The 23,296-nt window shown below is 38.3% G+C and overlaps 2 protein-coding genes and 1 long non-coding RNA gene across 3 annotated transcripts in view; 2 read left to right on the top strand and 1 right to left on the bottom strand.

The window, feature by feature from the left end:
* The window catches only part of MACIR (macrophage immunometabolism regulator), a 146,815-nt gene extending 139,218 nt beyond the window's left edge, over nt 1–7,597 (top strand). The window contains exon 6 of the transcript XR_008994026.1: nt 7,583–7,597. The gene's annotated coding sequence lies outside the window, so the exon portion shown is untranslated. The remainder of the gene's footprint in view (nt 1–7,582) is intronic.
* Nucleotides 5,656–23,296, bottom strand: part of LOC118913145 (uncharacterized) — a 93,604-nt gene continuing 75,963 nt past the window's right edge. The window contains 5 exon segments of the mRNA XM_036886906.2: nt 5,656–6,157; nt 8,053–8,188; nt 15,074–15,260; nt 16,962–17,006; nt 18,871–19,026. Of these exon segments, the coding sequence (XP_036742801.2) occupies nt 6,058–6,157; nt 8,053–8,188; nt 15,074–15,260; nt 16,962–17,006; nt 18,871–19,026 (624 nt within the window). The 3' untranslated portion in view covers nt 5,656–6,057.
* The window catches only part of LOC130680998 (uncharacterized), a 94,428-nt gene continuing 92,212 nt past the window's right edge, over nt 21,081–23,296 (top strand). The window contains exon 1 of the long non-coding RNA XR_008994028.1: nt 21,081–23,207. This is a non-coding gene — a long non-coding RNA (uncharacterized LOC130680998). The remainder of the gene's footprint in view (nt 23,208–23,296) is intronic.

Here is a 23,296-nt window from a genome sequence, read left to right as displayed (position 1 = left end):
AGAATGTAAATTGGTACAGCTGCTATGGAAAACAATAGAAAGTTTCCTTAAAAAAACTAAGAATAGAAATACCACTGCTTGGAATTTACCCAAACAAAACAAAATCACTAATTTGAAAAGATATATACATACCTATGTTTATTGTAGCATTATTTATAATAGCCAAGATATGGAAGTCACTCAAGTCCCCATCAATAAGTGAATGGATAAAGAAGGTGTGGTACATATAGACAATGGAATATTACTCAGCTATAAATAAGAAGGAAATCTTGTCCTTTCAAAAGATCAGAAAATGTTCTCATGAGAATAAGAAAAAACCTGAAAACATCATCATCAGTATATTTATGTGGAAGTCTATAATTAATTAAATATGATAATTCTGAAAGAACTAGGGCTATATATAGCTCTATTGGTCCAATTAGTATCAGATTTACATGTAATTAACACTCCAGAGGAAGATGAAAGAAGCTAGAATGAAAAGTCCATATGAAAGTAAAGCAACACTATTGAATCATATTACCTTATGTTGTTGCAAAGAATAGGGTAAAATTCAAAGAAACAAAGACCCAATTTATTTTATGGCATAGAAAGATACAGCATGGATCATTTAAAAATAAAGTCATAATTACAGTGACTACAATTGAACAGATTCACTGAGCAAAACATTTTATTTATATCTACAAGTTGAGAAACTGATGAAGCATTAGGGACAAATATGTATAATCAGTTGGAAAGTTGTCTGAGAGGGGGATTTTAGCAAAGTAAAGGATTTGGTGTGGGTAAATGACATTCACCCAAGAGAGTTCCTCTTTCAAACTCACATTCACAACATAACACTTTATTGCTTTGTTGCTAAATCAACACAAGAATGGAGCTCTATAAAAGGTGAAGTTTGAATTCAGTGTGATTTGAACATTGCCCAGCAAAATAGGTCTCTTATTTTATATTTATGATTTTAATCACAGATTACTATACCTTCCTTATAATCTCAAACTACATTGTAATTGTATAAAATAGCCACCTTTTTAAAGTGTGGGGTAATTGATTCCACTATTCTCTTATGAGCTCAGGAAAAACAATTCTCAGGAACTGTTGCTTAAGCAAACTAGTTTTGATATTTTAGGGCTGACTCTGCACAACACAGAAATAAAGGTGAGGAAACTAAATATCTGAAAAGCAAAATGACTTTTTACAAACAGTACAACTAGTTGGTGATAAGATGGAACCAGTGTCATAGGCTACAGCATAACATTGGTGAGCGGTGGCTACTTGTGCTGTGAGTAATGAAGTCCTTTGTCTCTGACACAGGGATCTCATGTCTTCTGCAAGCATCTGTGCAGGCTAACTCATGAAGTTGTATAATCATTTTGATGGGAATTCTTTGGTTTCTAGGTCTCCTCCACACATTAAAATTACTATGTAGGAAAAATCCCAACCATTGGCTTCCCAAAGACTCCATTTTTTTTTTTGGAAATGCAATTCTTCCTTTACTCCACTCCAAACAAACCCTGAGTTGGGGCTGCAGAGCTCCAAGAATATATTTTCTTATAATGTGAACCCACCGGAAATAGAGATATTATTCTTTCACAGGGAACTGGACCTGAAACCATACACACATGAAGTCATCAGCTGAAATCATGTTCCTCCATGTGGGTGAAGAAGCAAAGAATACTGATTTGTATATTACTCATAAGGTGACTTGTGTCTCACTTGACCTGAGACAATCCTTGCTTCTATCTTTTGTCTCAGTATAATTATTAATAGTATCTTCTCTCAACTGTCCTCATTTGAAAGCTAAATTATGTGATCACCCTAATCACTTAGGACTCTTCAATAGTAAATGATAGAAGCTCTGCTTGACCAGTAATTCTGGGATATCATTCTGGATCCCATCATCCAAGGTACGAGACACAAATTTCAAGCATTTGGAAAGAGTGGATGGCATTTACCTCTGCATGGGAACAAATGTCTTTGAACTAGGAAGGTGCCTATATCTCACCTTTGGTGAAGAGGGAGCTCCCTTTTTGAGTCTGATTCTTTTATAAGTGTTGCTGTGTAGGCCCTCGCTTTTATTGGTGATATGAAGAGTAGCTCACCCTAACATTGTTGACTCTAAATATGATTGCTACAAAGGTTATTCTACTCCATCCTCTGGCCACAGTTAGGCAATCTTCATGTGTGGATGCTGATAAGAGGTTAAGACTGTCATTGGGAGTTTGACTCCCAATTCATGTATTCATTCTCTATATCAACCAAGTTCAATTTACAGAGAGAAAGAAGAATGAAGTGGATGAACAATAAGTAACAAGAGCAGAGAGAGAAGACACCTTGGTTTCTTCATATGATCCAATCCCCATTGAGGCTGCCTCTGAGGTGCATTCTTGCCTTAGTTTCTATAAGATGCCACAATTTCTGCATAATTATAAAATCCGTAAGTTCTAAGATATTTCTGTAACTTGCAATCCTTAAAATAATAATACAACTCAGAATCTAAACTCAAAATTAGCAGAGTTAATCTGCTAATGGATAATAAAATAATCTACTAGTATATTCAGAACACTGTTTATAATTCTGGGCATTCTTAGCCTGTGAAGACTCACTGAAATGAAAATTATTTTCTCAAGAATAGGTTCCATTCTGAAAGACAGATAGGGAAACATATGAAATGATTTCTTAAAACAAAAATATGTATGTATAAATAATGTATACATACGATGAAAGAGATTGTGAGAATGGAGTGGTTACTTAAAAAAATTATGCTTTATAAGTTTTATTAGCTTCTACATCCTGCTATGGACATGTTTGAAATGGGTTTTGCATGGTTGTTGGGTAAATTAGAATGGAAAATAGAATTTTACCATGTTAGCCAAAGCTCTATGGAGAAAGTTGTTTTTTTTTTCCCAAAAGTGTGGTGAAGAGGAAGATTGTTCCAAACCAAAGAAGCAGCTTGAGAGGTGATTTGGAGGAAAGGGATCATTTGAGATAATTTCCTCAGGTTTAGTAGGTGAGAAGGAAATAGACTGATTACTTCTAGTGTTTCCTTCTTAAGGGAACACATAATCAGGTTCTTTGTTATTTATTAATTTATCTTCATTAAATATAATTCACAAGTACAGAACCATCCAGGGGTTTTCCTTTTAGTGTGCACATTAAGTCAGCAGATGAGGCAGAACAAAAGTTGGAGTTAGACCAACACTACTTGGGCCCCGCAGGAAACTTAGAGAACAATTGGGGCTTAGTTTAGGGCTTCTAGGAATGCTGGTGGAAAATCTACCAAGTTTATCAAGGAGTTGGTCTAGCAGAGTTTTGACAACTGTAGGCCAGTCTTTGGAGTTCTAAATAGGTAATACTCTGCTGCATGTGACCCAGAAGGCCTGTGACTATACTTGGTCCTCTTTATCAAGTTCCCAAGGATGGAAATCCTGGTGGAACTCTCCTCCCTCCTTTCCACCTGAAGGCAGTGAGGTGTGAGAGACAAGATGCCTTCCTTCGGAAGCTCTCCACAGAGATGTGATGTCTGTCTATAAGCAGCAGACTATCCTTGCTAATGATACTGACAGTCATAGTGAAAGTTCACTGGGGCTATTCACCATTCCAGTGCTTTTCAGATGCCATTCATTTAATTCTCATAAACACATGTGACAGATCCCATTATTATCCCCATTTATAGATGAGAAAACTAGAGCAGGGAGAGTTAAAGTAACCCACCCAAGGCCACAGCCATGAAGTGACAGAGCTGAAATTTGAACTTGTGCCCCTTGGCTGCAGGGTACATGCTTCGAACAACTTTTTTTGCCTCCCATTAATGGTAATCAGCTGATAGCGGCCAGTGCTTGGCCCACAGTAGGTGCTCAATGAACATTTATTGATGAACTGGCCATTGGGCTCATGGGGCACTATTCTTGATTTGCCAAAAGGTGAGCTAACTCTAAAACGTGCAGTCAGTGCTTATGTACTAGGCTGGTCCTGCACTTTTTCCTCTACTACATCTACTGGAGATGGAAACCTGTGGATCTAGGAAATGGTCTTCATCTTAGAACTAAAAATTTCTTTTCTGGGTAACATGTTCCTTGAAAATCATGTAACAGGTTACAATCCTCTTCACATAAAAACACTCATAGTTTTTTGCATAATGTCCAGAACTGTTTATGTCTCTAGGACCTTCCAGAAATAGCAACTATAGATTTTTGAAGAGGAACCCTGAACTTTGAATATTGGTAGCTTTCATTTTCAAGCAAGTTATACATGTGCTTAGTTTAGGGAAAATTGTATTCATGTTTTAACCGAGGTCGTTGCTGTTGTTTTTCTCCTTCAGGGGAAAGCTCTGTGCCTGTGCTGCCATTGGCTGTGGCCACTAGCTGGTGGCCTCTGTGCATTCAGTGGCAGGGCTCCAGAAGGGCAGAGTGCTCCTCTGGGGAGTGGATGCATGAGCTCCAGGTTTCTGACATGAACATTACTGATGGTGCCTCTGCTGAAAGACCTCATTATTATCAGGGCAAATACTAGGAGAACAAAGGGACGATTGTCAGAACAGAGGGCTATCTGTTGCTGTTAATTGAATATTTTTTATTATGATATTAAGTTAGTCAGAGTATTACAGCATGTCTTTTTGGGCATGAGTTCATTTAGGCAGTTCTCTTAATATGGGAACTAAGGTGCACATGCTACACACTCACAAGCCTCCTTTATCTGAGTCGTGGTGAGCGACAGCTTGCAGCTGTCGCCATCTATTTGAAGAGCTTGCAGTCTTTTTTGGGGGGCGGAGGTGAAGAGTAGAGGAAAAAAATGGCATGAATTTTGATATCTTTTTCACATTTAAGATTCCCTGGAAAAGGATAGAATTTGAATTAACATGAAGTCCTTCCACGAGATTGTAGAATATAAACAGGATTTATTGCTGGAGTCGATTTGTTTCAATTCTCAGGCAAAGACTAGAAGCATTAGACAACTTTGGGGAGTAGATAGTTGCATCATCCCCATGAAACATACTGTATCCTTGGGCATAAGGAGGGGCTGTTGAATGAGTAGAAACAACACTGGGTGAAGGGATAAAGATTTGGATTCACCTCTAGTTCTGCCATCAACAACTTACATTGTCTTCAACAGGTGACTAATTCCCTGAGTCTCAGCCACAAAGAAAAGGGGTTGAGTTGTGAGGTCCGGTGAGCTCTGGAATACTACCATTTTATGAAAAGAAAAGACCTCAAGCGTTTTTGTTATTTTAAGTTGCTCCAACAGATGAACTCCCGGGAATCTGTGTTCTCTGTTCCATTAGTGAGGCATCACAATGTCTTGGATACACATTAGGATTGTTCCACTGAGAAATGAAGTCAGTGCTGAGAATTCACGTTTGAATTTCTCTGAATGTTACTTTCAGGGTCAAGATCAGGACATTCTTGATTTATTTTGTCAGCTTTCCCCTTGCAATGTGAGAGATATTCAGGTAACAATAAGAACCGTAGCTCTGAGTTTTCTTCCTTGAATTCAGCCTAATTCTTTCCTTATTTTGTTTTTATAACAGTAATTATTATTTTCTTTCAACTGGGAATTCTGGGGAGGCACTTGGGCTAGTTGATTAGGAGGTGATCTAACAGAGATGACATTGTTCAGCTGATTTGTTTACGTCACTTCATTTTCATGGTCTTAATTTTCCCAAATATTAGCTTCCCACATCATGGCCTGTAAGCATTCTAGCAGTCCTACAGCCAGAGCACAGAGCAGAACATTTAGCAAAGAGTAGAAAAGAGAAAATAAAATAAATCAACTTTTATTTTATTTATGTTTCAAAAGAGGAGTATAAGGCATACTATATTTTGATGCTAACAAAGGCAGCCTGAGGGAAAATATGGGGTTATTAATGATGCTGTTATAAGTTGCATTATCTGAGTGTCATATTAGATTTTGGTGCTCTGGTCAAAAACAAATTATGATCTCATCCTAAAGTTTTAAGATATTATGGGACTATTCATTTAAAAACTATGCAATACTAAATGTTTTTGTTCTTCCCACAGCTAGCTGATGATTTTGTGGATCATTTCTCTTAAGATTTGAGTTTCTTCACATTCTGGTCTCCTCTAGAGGCCAACCCATGAGTTCCTGAATAGCCTGATGCAAAGGAAGCCATTGTTTGATGGACATTTTCAAAGCTGCAATCCAGCTGCAGAAATAACAATGCAGGGCAGGTCATTAAAAAGTTGTTGGATTCTAGGGAGGTGAAATGTTATAAAATCTTTTTTTGGTTATTTAATTTAAAATTCATAAGGTAAACCATGCTCCTTCAGTTTTGGACTGAGCAAAAAGGTAAAATACTCAATGTGAACTATGCAGTGGTAGCACTGAAGTAAAACTATGTTGATATAAACAATAGGATCAGAAGAAGGTACAGTGTTTGTAAATAATGGTGAATGGCTTTTAATATAGGGCTTTTAAAGTTATTACTAATATGTTACTGTTTCTAGTTAAATTTGAAGTTTAGCTTGATCAGACATATAGTAATCAAATATTGCCATTAGGGCAAAATATTTCTTTGTTACGTTCTGTTAACCACAGCACACTGCCCAGTTTGCTCTCCTCTCTTTTCCTCTCCCTTCCTTTCATTTTCTTAGGTGATGTTTTATAAAATGTACCCATATAACATTTACTGTAAGGGTGATCAATAGATGTTATTGTTTTAAAAATGGTTAGGGTCAGAAAAGCTTAGGTAGTATGAGTTATAGAGGTAACCAGTGGGGTGTCTCAAAAACATTAATAAGTCAAAGTACTTTGTAATTCTCTAAGAGGGCAATATGGTTCCTATCATTTCCTAAACTTACTTAACTGCTTTTTGGGGAGTGGGGTATCTTGTGGAACCAGAGTTCCATGAATCACACTTTGTGAAACTGCTGTTATGCTTTGATATATTTCTCTAGTGACTCAGTATTGTTTCCTATTGATAATATCCACTCATGGCTTTGGCAGTGAAATCAAGCCATTCAACTTCCTCTCTTAGAGAAGTCAGTGGATTTTATTAGATAGAGTTAACTCTATTTCACTGACCCTTTTTCTAATATGCCAGCTACAGCCTCACCTTCAAGGGAAACATCTTAATCTTCTACCCAGACTGTATAGCATAAACCCAAGGAAAAAGATCTTGGCAAAATATCTAAAAATTCTGTATTCATTATCCTCTTAATCTAGTCCATCCTTAGGAATGGGTGGAACAGGCAAGGTTTACATAAAGAGAGAAGGCCTAGGGTGATTCCTTATCCCTTGCCCAAATGGTCACTTTCTGGAAATCCTGAAATTCTACTCTTGGACTTTGATTTCTTTGGGTTCAGTGTATCTGCTTCTTGCAAATATCCCTGGAAATTTTACAGTGCCCTCTGTTTTAACACATGCTGTGAATTTCTTTATTAGATCCCTTTTATCACCAGACAGTTGAGGGCAGGAATTGGAGTTGAGAACACTGGATGTCTTAGGGATTGCTGTTAGACTGAGGAGACTGGAGAGATGGAGGGGGATCCTTTAGGTGTCAGAAAACACTTCCTCTGCCTCCTGGTTTTGTCTCTGTTAACCTGACTGCACTCTCTCTCTCTTTTTACAGAATCACTATGAACCAAGTGCCCATTGAGCATGCCAAGCTGGATATTGAACATATCGAATTAGATAGGTAAGTCCTATGTTCTTCACTGGCTTAAAACAAAACCAAACAGACTGCCTTATCAATAAGAGCTATGTCAACAGAGGTGAAACAGCAAATCTGTGAATTAATAAATTACAATATTTACAGATTACGGTGTTAGTGGATTTTTATGTTGTGTAGCCTGAGTCACCTTCTGCCTTGGGAAGAATTGTGGACTCCTCTTCCATAGAAAAAAAAATACATCTGGAAGAGTCATCCTCTATACATTAATAGAAAAAAATCCTGAGGATATTAACTATGGAGACTATGCAAAGACAGGGAGAGATTTAATTGAAGATGTGGAGTTGAAGTTGGAAAATAAGGGTAAAGCTTTGTAAGAACGCTCGTGTCATGACAGCAAAAGAAAAAGGGATATGTAGACTGTGATTTACCGTTGGTTTTCTGTCTTATTTTCTGCACAGAAATAGAAAGTCCTGAGCTCTTGTGATGGAGGTTTGAGTTTAATCATTGATTGCTTGATACTAAGGGTCAGCTCATTCACCCTATATCCTTGTAGATACAGGCCACCTACAGAGGGTGAGAGAAAAAATCAAGTGAGGAGAACAGGGAAGAAGCTGGAGAAAAGGAATCCAGAAAATGTAAAGAAAAAAATTTGTATCTGAGGGAAACTAGTCCAGGTGTCTCATTTTGCAGATGAAGAAACTGGCGCTCCAGAAGAACATGTAATTTAATGTCATCCACTAGTGATTAATGGCAAGACTGGTAACAAAGTTGGGATTTCCTAGTTTTCATTTTTGTAGTTGTCTGCCTTCATGTTCAGTATTTAGCTTTGGGTTCTGGTGAGGCTAAGCTAGCTTCTTTACCTAGAGGACATATTTTGAAATTAATTTTTCACTATCAAAGAGTGACACCTGCAATATCACATTAGAGGAAAATTAAATAATATTTACTTGGACAGAACCATTAAGACATCCTTCCTGAAGAATAATAGAGAGTGCCAGCAGTTTCTAAAACCAAATAGATTCTCACCTTCTTTGTGCACATGCAAAGCATATGAACCCACAGGGCGATGTGAGAGAGCCAACTTGAATTAAAATGCAAATAAATGACTGGTTTTAAGAGATAACTTTTTCCCATTGGTCCTTTAAATCCATGTCACTGATTATATATTGCTTGGGCTGAATTTTCCTTCCAATTTTTGGGGGTTGTGGGGAGGATATCTGTCTAGGAGAAGGTGCTGAAATGTCAAAACTTTTGGGTACTTTTTGTGGTGTCTTGATGCCTTGAGGTAATGTGAATGCTGATACTCTAGGTAACATCATTAACAGTGATCATCAGGTATTTAAATTCTTGTTCTTGCTAACTCTTGTTTTCATTCCTCACTTTCTCCCAGAAGCCACTTTAGAGCACTATACTAACAACAAAAAAATACCAAGCTGTGACTTGGAGTTTTGCTGCTCTATCAGGTAACTATTCTATGAAGGGAAAATTTGGTCTCTCTGAATATGGCTGACTTCTGTTTTCCTTTTGATTACATTTGGTACCAACGTTCACTGCCAGGAAGTCATACCATTTTCTTTCTAAACAGAATAAGTGGCTTTTTGACTTTAAAAATTGTTTATTTTGATTTTAGATGTAATATTAAACTCTTTTAAAATTTTCCTTTTAAAAAGAGTCAATTTTAGAACTAACTTCTAGAAAACCATTCATTTTAGAAATGGCTGGATTTTTTTTCCTTTAGTAGACCCCAGTAAAATGGTCTTTCCCAAAATCAGAGAATGACTTCTTAGATCTAGATGTGTGTTTTTGTGTGTATGTGTGTGTGTATGTGTATATATATATATATATAAAACAACTATATTGAGATCTAATGTACATATCATAAATTCACCCACTTCAAGTATGCAATCAATAATTTATAGTTTATGGAGCTGTGCAAACATTGTGATAATCTAATCTTAGAACATTTTCAACACCTCAAAAAGAAACTCTATACCCATTAGCAATCATTCCCCATCTGCTGCCCCATCCAACCCTAAGGAATCCTAGCCTACTTTCTGTTTCTATAGATTGGTTTTTCCTGGGACTTTTAATATAAATGGAATTCCACAGTATGTGGTCTTTCGTGACTGGCTTCTTTCACTTAGCATGATGTTTTCAAGGTTCATCCATGTTGTATAAATGTATCAGAACTTATTCCTTTTTGTTGCTGAGTGATATTCCATTATATGGATATACTGTGTTTCATTTATCCATTTGTTGATGAACATTTGAGGTTTCTTTAATTTTTGGCTATTCTGAATAATGTTGTGAATAATGTTGTGAATATTCATGTATAAGTTTCTGCATAGATGTATGTTTGGGGGTATACACTAGAGTTGGAGTAAGCAATGTGCTAGATGTTTCCAAACCACAGAATACCTAAACACACATCCAAAGATTATTTTGCTGTCTTAGTTCTCTGCTCCAAATGACAGTACACAGGATTTATGTTACTGCACTGGTTTCTGACTTCTTGCACTTTGTGACATTTCCTTTACTCATATGTCTGAGCAGATACGCAAACCCTCCTCTATCCTTACTGTTTCTGAGAATGGATAGAAGGTTTTGTTCAAAAGGTGTTTGCTACAAACAGTGATATAATGGAATATCATTCAGCAAGCAGGGAAGTTTCTGACACCTTTTCTAATCAGTTATAGGGTAGAATTGATTGGCAGTGAAGACATCTAAGCACAACCCCATGACCTTATTTAACGTGACCTCATTGGGCCGGTCTCTATCTATTAATGGGTAGCAGAAATAAATAGCTAGTTGGCACAATGTGTGGACAGAGATTTCTGAAAAGAATTCAAACATCATGTGTTGCATTTGTTGCATTAATGTAAAGTATATCTGAGAAGTGCACGCAGACCTTGAGGTGATTTACCCAAGAACAATAGTTAATAGTCACAATTTGTTATTTTCAGCTTTTGCTGTAGAGAGATAAAAGAAAAAAAATCAAGTATATATATATGGTGAATGACAAGGGCCTTGAGGCCTATGAAGAGGCACTTGACTAAAGGCTTCTAGAACACTCACAGTGGCTTTTTAATATTAGCAGGCATAGGCAGGCTGGTAATCCACACTGTGAAGCACTAGCAGTTTCCTTGACAGTGGGAAGGACTTCAGGGAACTGACTGGTGCTCTCTCTCCAACTCCCACAGTTCACATCAGAGGCATAGTTATCCAGCTGAAACTAAAATGTGGGATTAGCATCTATTGTGGTTTTTATAGGAAGTCAGGGTGGTGTTGCTTCTCATGTCTTGCTCTTTCCCCTCATTTCACTGTTTCCTTTTCCCTGTCCTCTCTTTGTTGTCCTCGTTATTGTCTCAGCATCTCAAGTGACTGTTAGGAGCAGGAAGTCATGCCCCAAATGCTACTGATACCTTCAGAAATAAGAAATATCATACAAGGCCTTCTAGATCTCTCCTAAAGAACATAAATCAACAGAATAAAGAAAATGATAAAATAAAATAAATAAAAATAAAACAGTAAAGCAACTGAGATGCTTTAGTCAGGTGACCCTATCTCTATGAAGTTGTTACCACAGAAGGCTGATTCTTAATAACAAACCAACTAATATGGTAGGCATATTACAAAACTAATCGAGGGGAAAGAACCTTCTTTAAACATCCTAAGGTTCTGTTCCAATAAGCATATATGCAAAGATATTGATTTCATACATAGTTCCAGTTTTTTTGGCTGTGATTCATAGATGTAATAAATGTAGACCTGTATATGTTTTAACCAATTAGACCAGAAGTTTCATGAAAAACTGTGAGGTACCATGATATTTTTCTAATCAATCAAATCCTATTTTGTTATATTTTTAAATACTGGTCACAACCTACTACACTGATTGCATGACTCAGTAATGGGTCAAAGCCTGCAATTTGATAAAGACTGCTACTCATGGTAATCAAGGCTTGCTTCAAGGTTATGACCTCCACAGGGCTGGAGAACAAGGAACCAGACTAAGATGAGATATACAAGACCCAAGCAGAGCTAGGGCAGTACAAGTAAAGGAGAAATTCTAAGTCAGACCAGCACAAAGGCCATTCCCTTAGCATCTCCTAGAAGAATCTGAAATGAGTATTAGAACTCTGTATAATCTTTATGAACATAATAATGATTTATATTCCACACATATAAAAATGATTAAGTTAAAATGCGTAGTTTAGTGTCTGTAATGTTCATGGCACAGCATGAATTCAGCCATTTTCAACAAATTGCTCTGCCATCCTCACAACGCCTGTCTTGTGACAAACAGGCTGGGTGGACCCTGGCTACTACACTCAGTGTGCTGGTGTGCAGAGTGCAGAGACCAAACACAGAGATTCCTGACTATGTACTGCTTTAAGAAGACTAGTTTCTGTCATGAAATGCTATGTCTAATGTGGCTAAGAGTTTGGGCATAGGATACAGACAGCATTTGTTTACACTCTGTCACTTACAGCTGGGTGACCACTGGCATGTTAGTTAACTATGTTAAGCCTTAATTGCTCACTTAATGGGGCAATAACAGTGGATGTTTTGCAAGTATTAGTTTTAGATAATGAACATAAAGTGCTTATCTGAGTCCTGGACACATAGGAAGCTTTCTAAACCAAAAATTACAGGCCTCCATTTTAGAACATGTCCTAGATAGAAAATTTCTATTGGAATTTCAGTAAGGAAAATGTTTTTTCAATCCATGTTTGAGAAAATTTGGGCTAGAAGTTGAAGACCTGTGGAGATAGGAATATTCAAGACATAAGGCTGGGAAAGAACAGATGGGTTTGGATTAAATATTTGTATTAGTCACAATAAGAAAGGAGTTTAAAAATAGATAGAAATTAGATAACTTCTTACATATGAAAAGAGTGTGATGTGACAGAAAGGCCAGCCATCGGGCGGCCTGAGTTCCGGCTTTGCCTCTGAAATGGCCTCCAGTCATCTGTTCTTTCTCCACTATTAGATGAGGGGATGACAGACTACTCGCACTTCTTGGGAATAATGGCCAATTGAGGTAATTTGATTTTTCATTCATTCATTCATTAAACATCCATAATACAGTCATCTCCAGAGTATTATAATCCCTTAGAAGAGCAGAAATGGCCATCTAGAGATAAAATACAAGGGAGAGTATGATGAGTGTCTCAAGGTGAGCATGGAAGTTTAGAAAGGGGAGATGCTTTGCGTATGTAAGACCATCTGGGATCGCTTTAGAGTAGAGATGACCTGCACTGGAATAAGCGTTTGAAGGACAGGTAGAATCTGGACAATGTGTGTTGGGGAATCAGTAAGTAGGGAATTTTTCAGGGGAAGGAACTAGCATAAGCAAAGACATGGGATCAGAAACATGTTCAAGAGTTGGGGTGTGCTAAGGGAATAGAATGTGACCATGTTTGGTGAGACTGCAGGGTGCTTTAGCCCAAGGAGTGGAAGAGAAAGCCATCAAGAAGGGTTCTGGGACAAAGTGTAAGACCCTAGAGAACTCTGGAGGCAACAAAGAACTATGAAAGGTTCTGGATCGATGTGTGAAATGATGAGAGCTGAATATAAAGAACCTTTCCATTTTCTTCTCTTTGTCTGCTTTTAATTTTGTTGGTATAACTTAGGCCACCTGGGTTCTGATTCTGTCTTCACTGTTCACTGGCCCAGGGGACTTGGGCAAATGATTTAATCTTGATAAGTATCAGTTTTCAAACTTGTAGGTGGGGTAACAGCCTATCTAATTGGATTGTTATAGAAGTTAAATGAAATGATAAATAAAAACACTTTACAGAGTGACCAGTACAAAAGCCACACTCAATAAATGATAACTCGGCTTTTGTTGTTATGATTTTTAAACATTTATTAGTAACCATTTCCCAGCTCTCCAACCAGCACCATTCTAAGGGCCTCCTCTGACCTTTCAGAATAAGGAAAGCCACCCAGTGGCTGTTACTACTATTTTAAACTCTTGGAATCAGTCTTTGGGCCCCAGGGGTTTGGAAGCACTTTGTTAATATTTCAGTTTGGAGCAATCTGAGTGTTTAATACTGGACATTACCTTTCTATTTATGGAAACAGTCTCTTGAAAATGAGCTTCATTGATTTAGTAATTAAAATGGTTCAGACTTTTGCAGTGAAATTTTATAATAAAAATTCAAGTCAATGACAGCTTTGGAGGTTCATTTTGTTTACCTTCATCCTCAACCTAATACCAGGTGCTTAAAACTGTGGATTTGGGATTGAATAGGACAGCCTGTTCTGGAAGTGCTCAGAAGTGCTGGCTGTCTCTTATAATTGACTAATATTCTGGGTCATGTTTTAACACTCTTAAAATGGAAGGGTGATTAAGTGGAAGAGAAACAGTGTATTGTTCATTCTGAGTGATGAGAAATGGACCACAGTGTGATGTTCACTATGTACCTCTTTTGTACTCTTCCAAGAAAGTTGAAATGGTCACCAGACACCTCCTTCCCATTTGTCATGACTGTCTGGCTTAATTAAACATAGCACAAATGATAAAAAAAGAAATTAAATGACTGAGATTCCAGGATGTTCACTACTGCTAGTTATTTAAGGATTATTCATTTTGAAAAAAGTCCAACTGCAAATAAAATACCAATAATCTCAAGATTATTGAAATTAAATTACAAGAAGGCTTTAACTTTTCTTATGGAAATCAGACACAGTTATTTCATTATTAAATTAAATTATATATATATATAGCTTTAACTTGTGTATATAGCTTTTAATATTTATAATTTGTATTTTTGTATATATAACTTTTAATATATTTATAATTCGATAAATACATAATAAAATATATTTAAATATGTAAATTTATATAGCAAGAGCTTTTTATGTGGAGCTTCAGTCACTCTAATAGCAAGTATGTCATTTAATCTTTACAATTGTTCTGTGAAATACCTGTTTCTATTTTACAAATGATGAAACTAAGTTTTATGAAGTTAAGTAACTTGCTCAAGGAAAATTGATAGTTAATGTTCTTTTTGTTACTCACTTGTCCAAGATTAGGGATCCTATGAGAAAAGGATGGAGTCTTTACCCAAAAAACTACTGGCATTGATTGAATGTTGTCGATGGCCAAAAGAATGAAGGGATTAACTTTTTGCTTTTCCAGGTAGTAAAAGCACAGGGTTAAGAATACAGGCTCTGGAGTTAGCTTGTCTGTGTTCAGATGTCAGCTTCATTGCTTACTACATGTGATCTTGTCAAGCTATGTAGACTTTCCAGACAGTTTTCTTATCTGGGAATAAGAAAAATGGGAATAATAATAGTACCTGCCTACTGGAGGATAATTAAACTAATTTAGGTAAAGCACACAGCACAAGACTTGGTAGAGGCTCCAGAAAAGCTAAGATGTGTCATTATTATTATTATTTTGATTACTATAATTTCAAGTGAAATTTGAGTCCACACCTGAGGCCTGAGTGGAGCGAATGCTAGCATAGACGTACAAGCAGCCATCCTTGAGAATGCAGTAGTGCTGGACCCACATGTCTGTGCTGCAGTCCAGTTGGTGCAAAAGGCCCAGGCACTCTGGGTTCTTGATAGCCAGGGGCGGGAGGCTACTGTTGTGCAGAGTAACATCTTCCCAGACATGGTTCTGTAGGTGTGGCACAGAGGGACCATCTGAGCTGTCATCCTTGCCAATGGCCATCGATTCCCCGAGTCTATGACATCACCACTAAGGCTGTTTGACTTCAGAGAATCTGCTGCCTTAAGTGATTCTATTGCTAAGGCAACCTGAAGACCTGAGCAACTAGGCAGAAACCCTGAATTTATCCACTGGCCGTAAAGAATATCTCCCTTTTCATAGCCATAGACATCCCCTCTCTTTGGTTTCCATTCTATTGTGAGGGAGTCAAAAAAAAAACCTCAGTGATGTACAGAAAGGAAATGGAAAAGGCAACCCAGCAAAGACTGGTCCATGCTTCACTTTATCTAGAAATCCCATTTGTACAAAAGAACAAGGTAAGTGCCCCAGGCCAGATCTGACTTTAGGCTCTTGTAGTCAGTGATGTGAAATCAAGATCCTCTACCTTGGAGGGTGGCCCTTGGTCCCCAGGCCTGAGAGGCAGGCTCTTCCTGGGAACTTGACCTGAGGCAGGTGGCATGGTACTGCTGGCTGCTGGCCAGTTTCTCTCCTTTAGTTGGTTTTGGTTTTGCTCTTTAGTTTTAACGAGGCTGTGCAAAAGGTTTCAGAATACAGAGCTGGCTGTGCTCTTTGCTGTGGAGTGGGAGCCTGCCGGGAGTCTGGGTGTTCCTGTCTCACTGCTGCAGACACTCTTGAGTGCATTAGCAGAAGAGATCCCTCTTAAAAATATCGAGGCTCATTACAGTGACACATGGGAGAGATGGATGAGTGTAATGAGTGTTGTGTTCCAGGTAAAATGAAACACAAGTCCTGCTGCTTGTCATATGAGATGCCGGTGATTGTTCTGAAAGGACAGTTACAGGGCACCGGGCGGTACATTTCAGGTCAAACAGTCCAACTTTTCCTGAATGTACTAGAGCCAAAACACGTAGAGAAGATAACTGATGGTAAATACGTTTTGCTTGTGTGCCGTTTTGTGAGGAAATGAGCATATTTAAAGGAAATCTACACTCTTATTAGAAATTGTATCTGTAGCATAAAAATGAAACAAATGGATATTAAAGCAAATTTTCTCTCTGGCCAGGTCATAGTATGAGCTCAGAAAGAGGGAGTTCAAATGCCTTAGGGGCTAAAGTGATGACTCATCTGTTGATGTTATAAAGTTATTATTCAATTTATAGGTCAAATTGAAATAAAAAATCTATTGCTTCAAGGCTAGAAATTGTGAATAGGTAGGAACAGCGAGGTTGGCCTAACATGTCTCCAGAAAAAGGATCTGAACATGAAGCACTGCATTTCTAAACATGGCACTCATTTTCTAATAAGCTGCTTGGCCAGCAGCTCTATCCCAAGATATGCCTGGGATCTGGAACTTAGGGAGTGAAAAGAGGACAGAAGCAGTGATTTATCCTCATGGGGAACTGCTAGTCTGCTCTGTGTGAAGCAGAAATTCCACCCCAGTTTGGGACTACCCACCGCGCTCACTGAGAGAAATGTCATACAAATCCCGGAAAATAAAAAGAACAGCAGGAATGCAAACTCCCCCAGTGAATCTGAGTCAGAAACCTTGTTGACTTGAAATCCTCTTTCCCAGCTATTACAGCAGATCTGAGAAATCCCGGGGCGGACTGCATGACATCCGACTTGATCCTTTGCCCCCCTGAGGAGAAGAGCAGGATGGAGGCAGAGATAAATAATCAAACACCTTACCTGGCGGACAGGATGGGTTGCTTTGCCCATTGCCTCAAGCCATCTGAAAGAGAGTAAAATGAGAGGTGTTCTCCTTCGGGGGCTAGATAAGCATCATTTGGAGGGGCTGGCTGTTCTCCCTAAAGCCCGTCGAGACAGAACAGTCCAGAGGCTCAGATGTATTTCACTGCTCTCAGTTTGTGGTTGAAGAGCAACATACTCTTGCAAATTTGTGTTACTAGGTGGTAAAATCTTACTTCTTCCAGGTATATTTAAAATAAATTATTCTTATTCTTCTCCTTTACTATATTTTAATTAGTGCCTAAGAGAAAATTCATTCACTCTTTATTTTACCAAGGTATATGAATTTATTAATACCAGCAGGGCTGATAACTATTAGTGTATTAACTGTACACATTGGCTATTAAAATATGGGAAGACTGGTAAAGAGTCACTGTCCTGAGCTGCCTCCCAAGTGTTCCTTGGACACAGCGGCCACCGTCAGCGCACCGTCAGCATTCCCACTTGACCACTGCATTTTCATGGTCCCGTCATCTTAGCCAGGTTCCAGACTCTCCACCCCACTCCATCTTGCCAATCTTTTTCAATTTTATTTTAAGCCACGTAACTTTGAGTCAAACCATACTGCCTGCTCTTCTCTGTGATACTTGATTTGTTCCCTTTGCCCTCCTCTGTTCCATTTCTTTTTTTGTATGCTTGTATGACCCTATACCACAACCTTCATAAACTCCTCCTGCATTCCCACATCCAGAAACCTTTGCTCCCCACTCTCAATTCCTAGGCCACTTTATCTTTTCTGGTAACACTTCTCAATTTCTATTTTGCATTTAAAATATTGGAATGGATGCCCTATCTTCTTGGGTCAGAGCTTTTCTGAGAGCAAGAATTGGTGCTTAATCATATTAATAATCTATAGAGACCTTAAAGTTTGGACATATTAACTATCCAATAAATATTTTGTCCATGAATTGAAATACAATCAAGTCACTATCACTGTACTTCCATTTGTCCTTTCAAGCAACATACATTGGAATACATATTCTGCAAACAGGTACAGTATATTATTTGCCTCAGAGGTTTCAGACGTAAGGGTATCTAAAATTGGAGCTGAGTCCAAATTCTCTCAAAGAGATATTCCATTGACACTGACACTTTCGACCCATTCCCTTCTTGCCACTGTCTCCCTCACCTCCGCTCCATCCTTCCCCTCACCTTAAATTAGCAGTACTTACAGGACAGGACGTTTTCAGTTGACACATTGAATTGACTGATGATATTCATTCTCTCAGGGTGATACACTTACTAATAATCCTAAGTCTCTGAGTGCTTAGAGTTTGTAAGCTACCCTCTTAGAAAGCCTGCACATTTCTGCCCCTCCAATTGGGTCGTATGCTTACAAATGGATTCATGCCCTGCAAAGCTCTATTATTATTATTATTATTATTTATTTTTCTCATCTCACAGTAGTGTGTTAAATTGTAGCTCTTTTAATATAAAATAATCCTTTTAAAAATATTTTTATTTTTAATATTATTTTTATGTTTAATTAGCTTAAAATATATAAATCTGGTAGCTTTGGGGGAAGCTAGATGTGGACCAAAGCAGTACTGTGCTTTTTGAGAAAATGTGGAGACTTAGAGTAATTTTCTCTATTACTCTAGAGTAATATTCTAGAGTAATGAATTAGGAGAAGATGCTTCTGTCCTTTAAAAATTCTGTTAAAAGAAACCTGGGGGAATGGTGAAGAACCAAGCTTCTCACATCGAAAGAAAAGACAGTTTACTGACTTGTGCTATGAATTTGCTCTTGCCTTCCCTACTTCCAGTCCCAAGAATCTACCAGACTGCTATTGAAGGAGCATCCCCCACCTAAAGGTAAACTGGCAAGATAAAAGATTCATGAATTAGCTTTTCATTTCTTGGTTTGAGGTGGCACACAGGCAAAATGCTCTATTGCCAGACTGAGGCACACAGTTGAACACAAATGGTTTTCCCAAACTGCTATCAATGCCAACTTCTGCACCTTCTAATTTTATCACCTCTAGAGGCGGGCATTTTCCTTCATCCTGTAAGTGATAAGGAAGAGGCTCAGCATGGGCAGTGCAACTAAGCAGATAAAGGAGAAAATGAGAGAGGGTGGGAAGACTGAAATTATTTGTTTGAACTGATTGTTCTGAAATGAAAATGAAGCCAAAATGAGTTTTTATAGATTATGTTCTCCATGATATATTCTGCAGAAATCCAAATTTCCAGCTATGATATTTTTCAACATCCCCTTTGAATAGCTTCTATTAATATGCAGTTTATTTATGCCAACCTGGGAAAGTATCATTATTTATTAATGCCCATTTTTCCCATCAGAAAAAAAAATAAAAAGAAATTGATATTAAAAACTATATGTGGTTTGTAGTGACACAGCTCTCTAGTTAGTGTCTATAATTAATGTATATTTCATACTTATTGCACATCAGGCCCCCTTCTAACTTCTTTACACTTATTTGATTGATATTCAAAAATGTTCATGAGGTAGTGTTACTTAATCATCTCTGTATTACAGATCTGGAAACTGCAGCATAGAATAAAGAACACTTTTCTTTAAATGACAGTAGTTTAAAATACCATGATATATATGCAAGACAAAAACCATTCTACAGGTAAATATTTTGTTATTTGTATTTATTTTACAATTATATCTCAAGACATCCTGTCCATTATTCATGTCTTTTCTGAAAACAGCTGTATTGAGGTATAATTCACATACTATACAGTCCTTCATTGTTCAATGTACAAATTCAGTGATTTTTTAGTACATTTACAGTTGTGAAACCATTACCACAATCTAGTTGTAGAACTTTTCCATTGCCATCTGAGTTTTCTTTCAGCCCATTTGCAGCCTGCCCAGTTAGAGGCAATAACAGATCTGTTTTCTGTCCCTATCAATTTGCCATTTGTGGACATTTCATCTAGGTAGAATCATGTATGTTGGGCTTCTGGGACTGGCTTCTTTCAGTGAGGGACATGTTTCCAAGTTTCATTCACGTTGTAGCACTTCCTAGTGCTTATTCCTTCTTACTGCTGAGCTCTATTGGATTATACAGATTTGCCTCCTTCAGGTCATCATTCACAAGTTGATGGATTTTTCTTTTCCAAAATAGTTTTGGACTATTTTGAATAATGCTGCTATGAACATTTGTGTACAGGTCTTTGTGTGGACATATGTTTTCATTCTCTTTTTGGTTGATTACCAAGAGTGAAATTGCTGAGCCATATGGTAAGTTTATCTTTAACTTTGTAAGAAACTGCTCCACCCAATACTCTGTATTGCTTATCTTTTTGATAACAGCCATCCCCCTAGACATGTAGTGGTATTTCCTAGTGGTTTTAATTTGTATACTTTTAATGACTGATGGAACTGTAGAACACCATCTGGTGTAGAGGTTCTTAACCAATTTTAGGTAATGATTGCTTTTGAGATGCAGGTGAAAACTATGGACCCTCCCCCACCCCAATAAATAAATGCATATGTGTGCATGTATACATGTGTATGCATGCATGTACACACATATAAAATATTTCTTGCAACTCATGTGGATGGCTACAAAGATGTTCTTTAACTAAAAATAATATCTCATAGTTGTATGGCATTTTGGTTTATAAACATTTTCATGTACTCTCTTTTTTCTTCTTCATAACTATAAGATAGGAAGCTAATGTTATTTCTATTTGCTAGTGGAAAAACCTAGTTTCAGTGGGATGCCCCAAGGTTACAGAGACAGAGACAGAATTTAAGGACTAGTCTTCTGTCTTTGTCTTCACACTACTTCTCATGCATGTTTGGCTACTTAGGCCACTGCAGTTTGGAAGACTGCTGGCTCAGCAGTTGAAGGTTGTAGTAGTCAACATTTTAGGAGACAGAGTATTTCCTGAAGCCATCAGCTTTCCTGGAATAGAGACAGAGATCTAGAATTTTGATTGGTTTTAGTAAATAATAAATAAGGAAAGTAGCACATCTTCGACTAATTGTATATGGCCAATAGTATGACACTGGAAAGCAGAAGAATGTATTTCCATTTGTTTTAATAAGGATAAAGACTTTGCATGCCTATGAATAGTGGCTAATTATTTTTATCATTTTTCCAGGAGCATCTTAAACTTCAAAAAGAAATGGGCAAACATAGATGAAACCTGGAAATTTTGTTCTCTTGGTAAGTAATAGCTGTGCTCATTTGCTAAGAGCAAATACTGCATCTGCTTTCCCCTGGGCCCATTCTACAGGTGAGATGATATGTTGGTGTCTCAGTATCCACACTATTAGGTCACTCTAGAACTAGCGTGTTTTCTCACATCCTTTGCTGTAGGAGAATGCAGAGGAGTACACTCATATGGCATATGGCCCACAACCAAGAATGGTACCTGAAGTTACTAATAAAGGCTTTCCCCCTCTGCTCAGATTGCGGCTGTGTGAGAAGAATGAATGATTGGTGAATGGAGTAGATTTAAAAATGAGGTCTGCTGTCACTCACGTGGTCTCTGTCTTGGCCCGGATCCCATGCTCTCTCATCTCAGTGGCTGCATCATTGCCCCTAATTATGAGCCTGCTGGGGCCCTGAGCTCAGCTTCCGGGAAACCATGGCAGAGCCTGTGCGCAGGTGGGGGGGTGCGCTTGCAGCTGTGCTCACTAGCTTATGCTTTACTCGCAGAGGCACCAGCCGAACACCTTTAAGGCCCACTCTTGTGGCAGTTCAGGGGTTGGCAGTAGTTCTCTGTTCAGTCGAATCCTAATGCTGCTTGGCCTGTGGGTCCATATTCCCCCATCAAATGTTTTCTAGAGATAAAGGACAACCAGAACTGCTTTTCTCTGTTACTGCCACACCCTTGGGGTTTCATTTCTTGCCTTTAGCAAAACTCAATCCCTCAGTTTGGCAATGATTCTTATATGGGTTCTGTTTGACTCTTTCCCTCTGATTCCACTGAAAGTCTCCCTTTTGTTGGTACTAGAAAAGTTGAAGATGTCTTAAAGACTCTGGTTTCCCCCCAGTTTTATACTGTCCTTTCCAAGGCATGGAAAGGCTCGAGCTCCATTTTTCTATTCCTGAGCCAAGTCAGAGGTCCAGCTGCTTCATGTGTGCAGGGCTGATTAAAATAGCAGGGATGCTGAAGGGATTCAGCAAGGAAATGTTTAGTGAGGTCCAGAAGCTATCAACTGAGAATACGGGACGTGGGCTGTTTGTGCCAGGTGACTGTGGGTAATGCTGGCAGTGTCTATCGTGGAAATACAATTTCTACAGGAAAAAACAAACCCAAAAGTCAGACTATTCAGAAAAGGGACATAGTAAACGATCATAAGGACAAAAACCCAACCTGAGAAAATCCACTTCTAAATATTATTTCTATAAAGAAAAATATAGACAAGGACATTTGTGTCTGTCTGTAACTTGGACTCTCTGGTAAAATAAAATTACCTACAGATGTTTTTGAGTTATTTGCTTTGGTCAACATTTTGGTGTAAACATGTTAGAAATACTGTGTGGCTGTTGGTAGGCCCCTCTGCCTAAGAAGACGGAAAGGCTGGGACACTATACTAACATGTTTCACTTTATCTGAAGGCATAGCCATGAAATCCACAAACTAAGAAGGAGGAAAAGGGCATCATCAGCCCTGAAAAAGAGCTAATTCTTGGTGGGGAAAACAGGGCCGAGATAAATTTAGAGGGAAAGAAAGCATGTCCTAAAGCAAAATAGCACATGAAAGGGTGCATAAAAAACACGTCTAGGGTGCTATATTTAAAGTTCACACGTTGAAGTAAAACTGAGGAATGAGTGTCTCTTGGAGGCTTATTAATGATGCCGAGAACCCCTGATATGCAGGCAGCAGTTTGGAGGCACCCAGTTCCCAGTGGTGACTGAAAACCATCACTCCTTAGTAGCTATGAGACAATGGCCTCTGTCCATGTCTTAGCTGAGTGGATCAGGAGAGCAGCGCATCTGCAGAGGCCTGAAGGAAAGAGCACAAGAGCACTTTCAGTGCAGTGACCTTGGCCATGTTTCTCCTGTGGTTAAGTAGAAGTCTTGATTCTAGGCACTGAGAGCCCCTCATGACACCACTCACGGTGGTCACATGCATACATCCACCTGTGTTTGCATGTGTGTATTTATGCTTTCCTTTTTCTCCTCCTAGTAGGCAAGAGATGATGGACAAAGAACAGAGAACAGAAAATAAAGCTGGCATGCAAGTCAGACCCTCGTTTGTGAGTGGTGCTGGGTTCCCTCACAGCTGCGTGAATCTAACTTTTCTCTTTTTGCCTTGATCAGGAACCTGATGACAATGTCATTGCCC

This window comes from Manis pentadactyla, chromosome 2 (genome assembly GCF_030020395.1).
Source record: "Manis pentadactyla isolate mManPen7 chromosome 2, mManPen7.hap1, whole genome shotgun sequence".
In the NCBI taxonomy this organism is placed as follows: Eukaryota; Metazoa; Chordata; class Mammalia; order Pholidota; family Manidae; genus Manis; species Manis pentadactyla.
The sequence above is the reverse complement of the archived record's forward strand: the minus strand, read 5'-3'. Positions and strand labels throughout refer to the sequence as shown.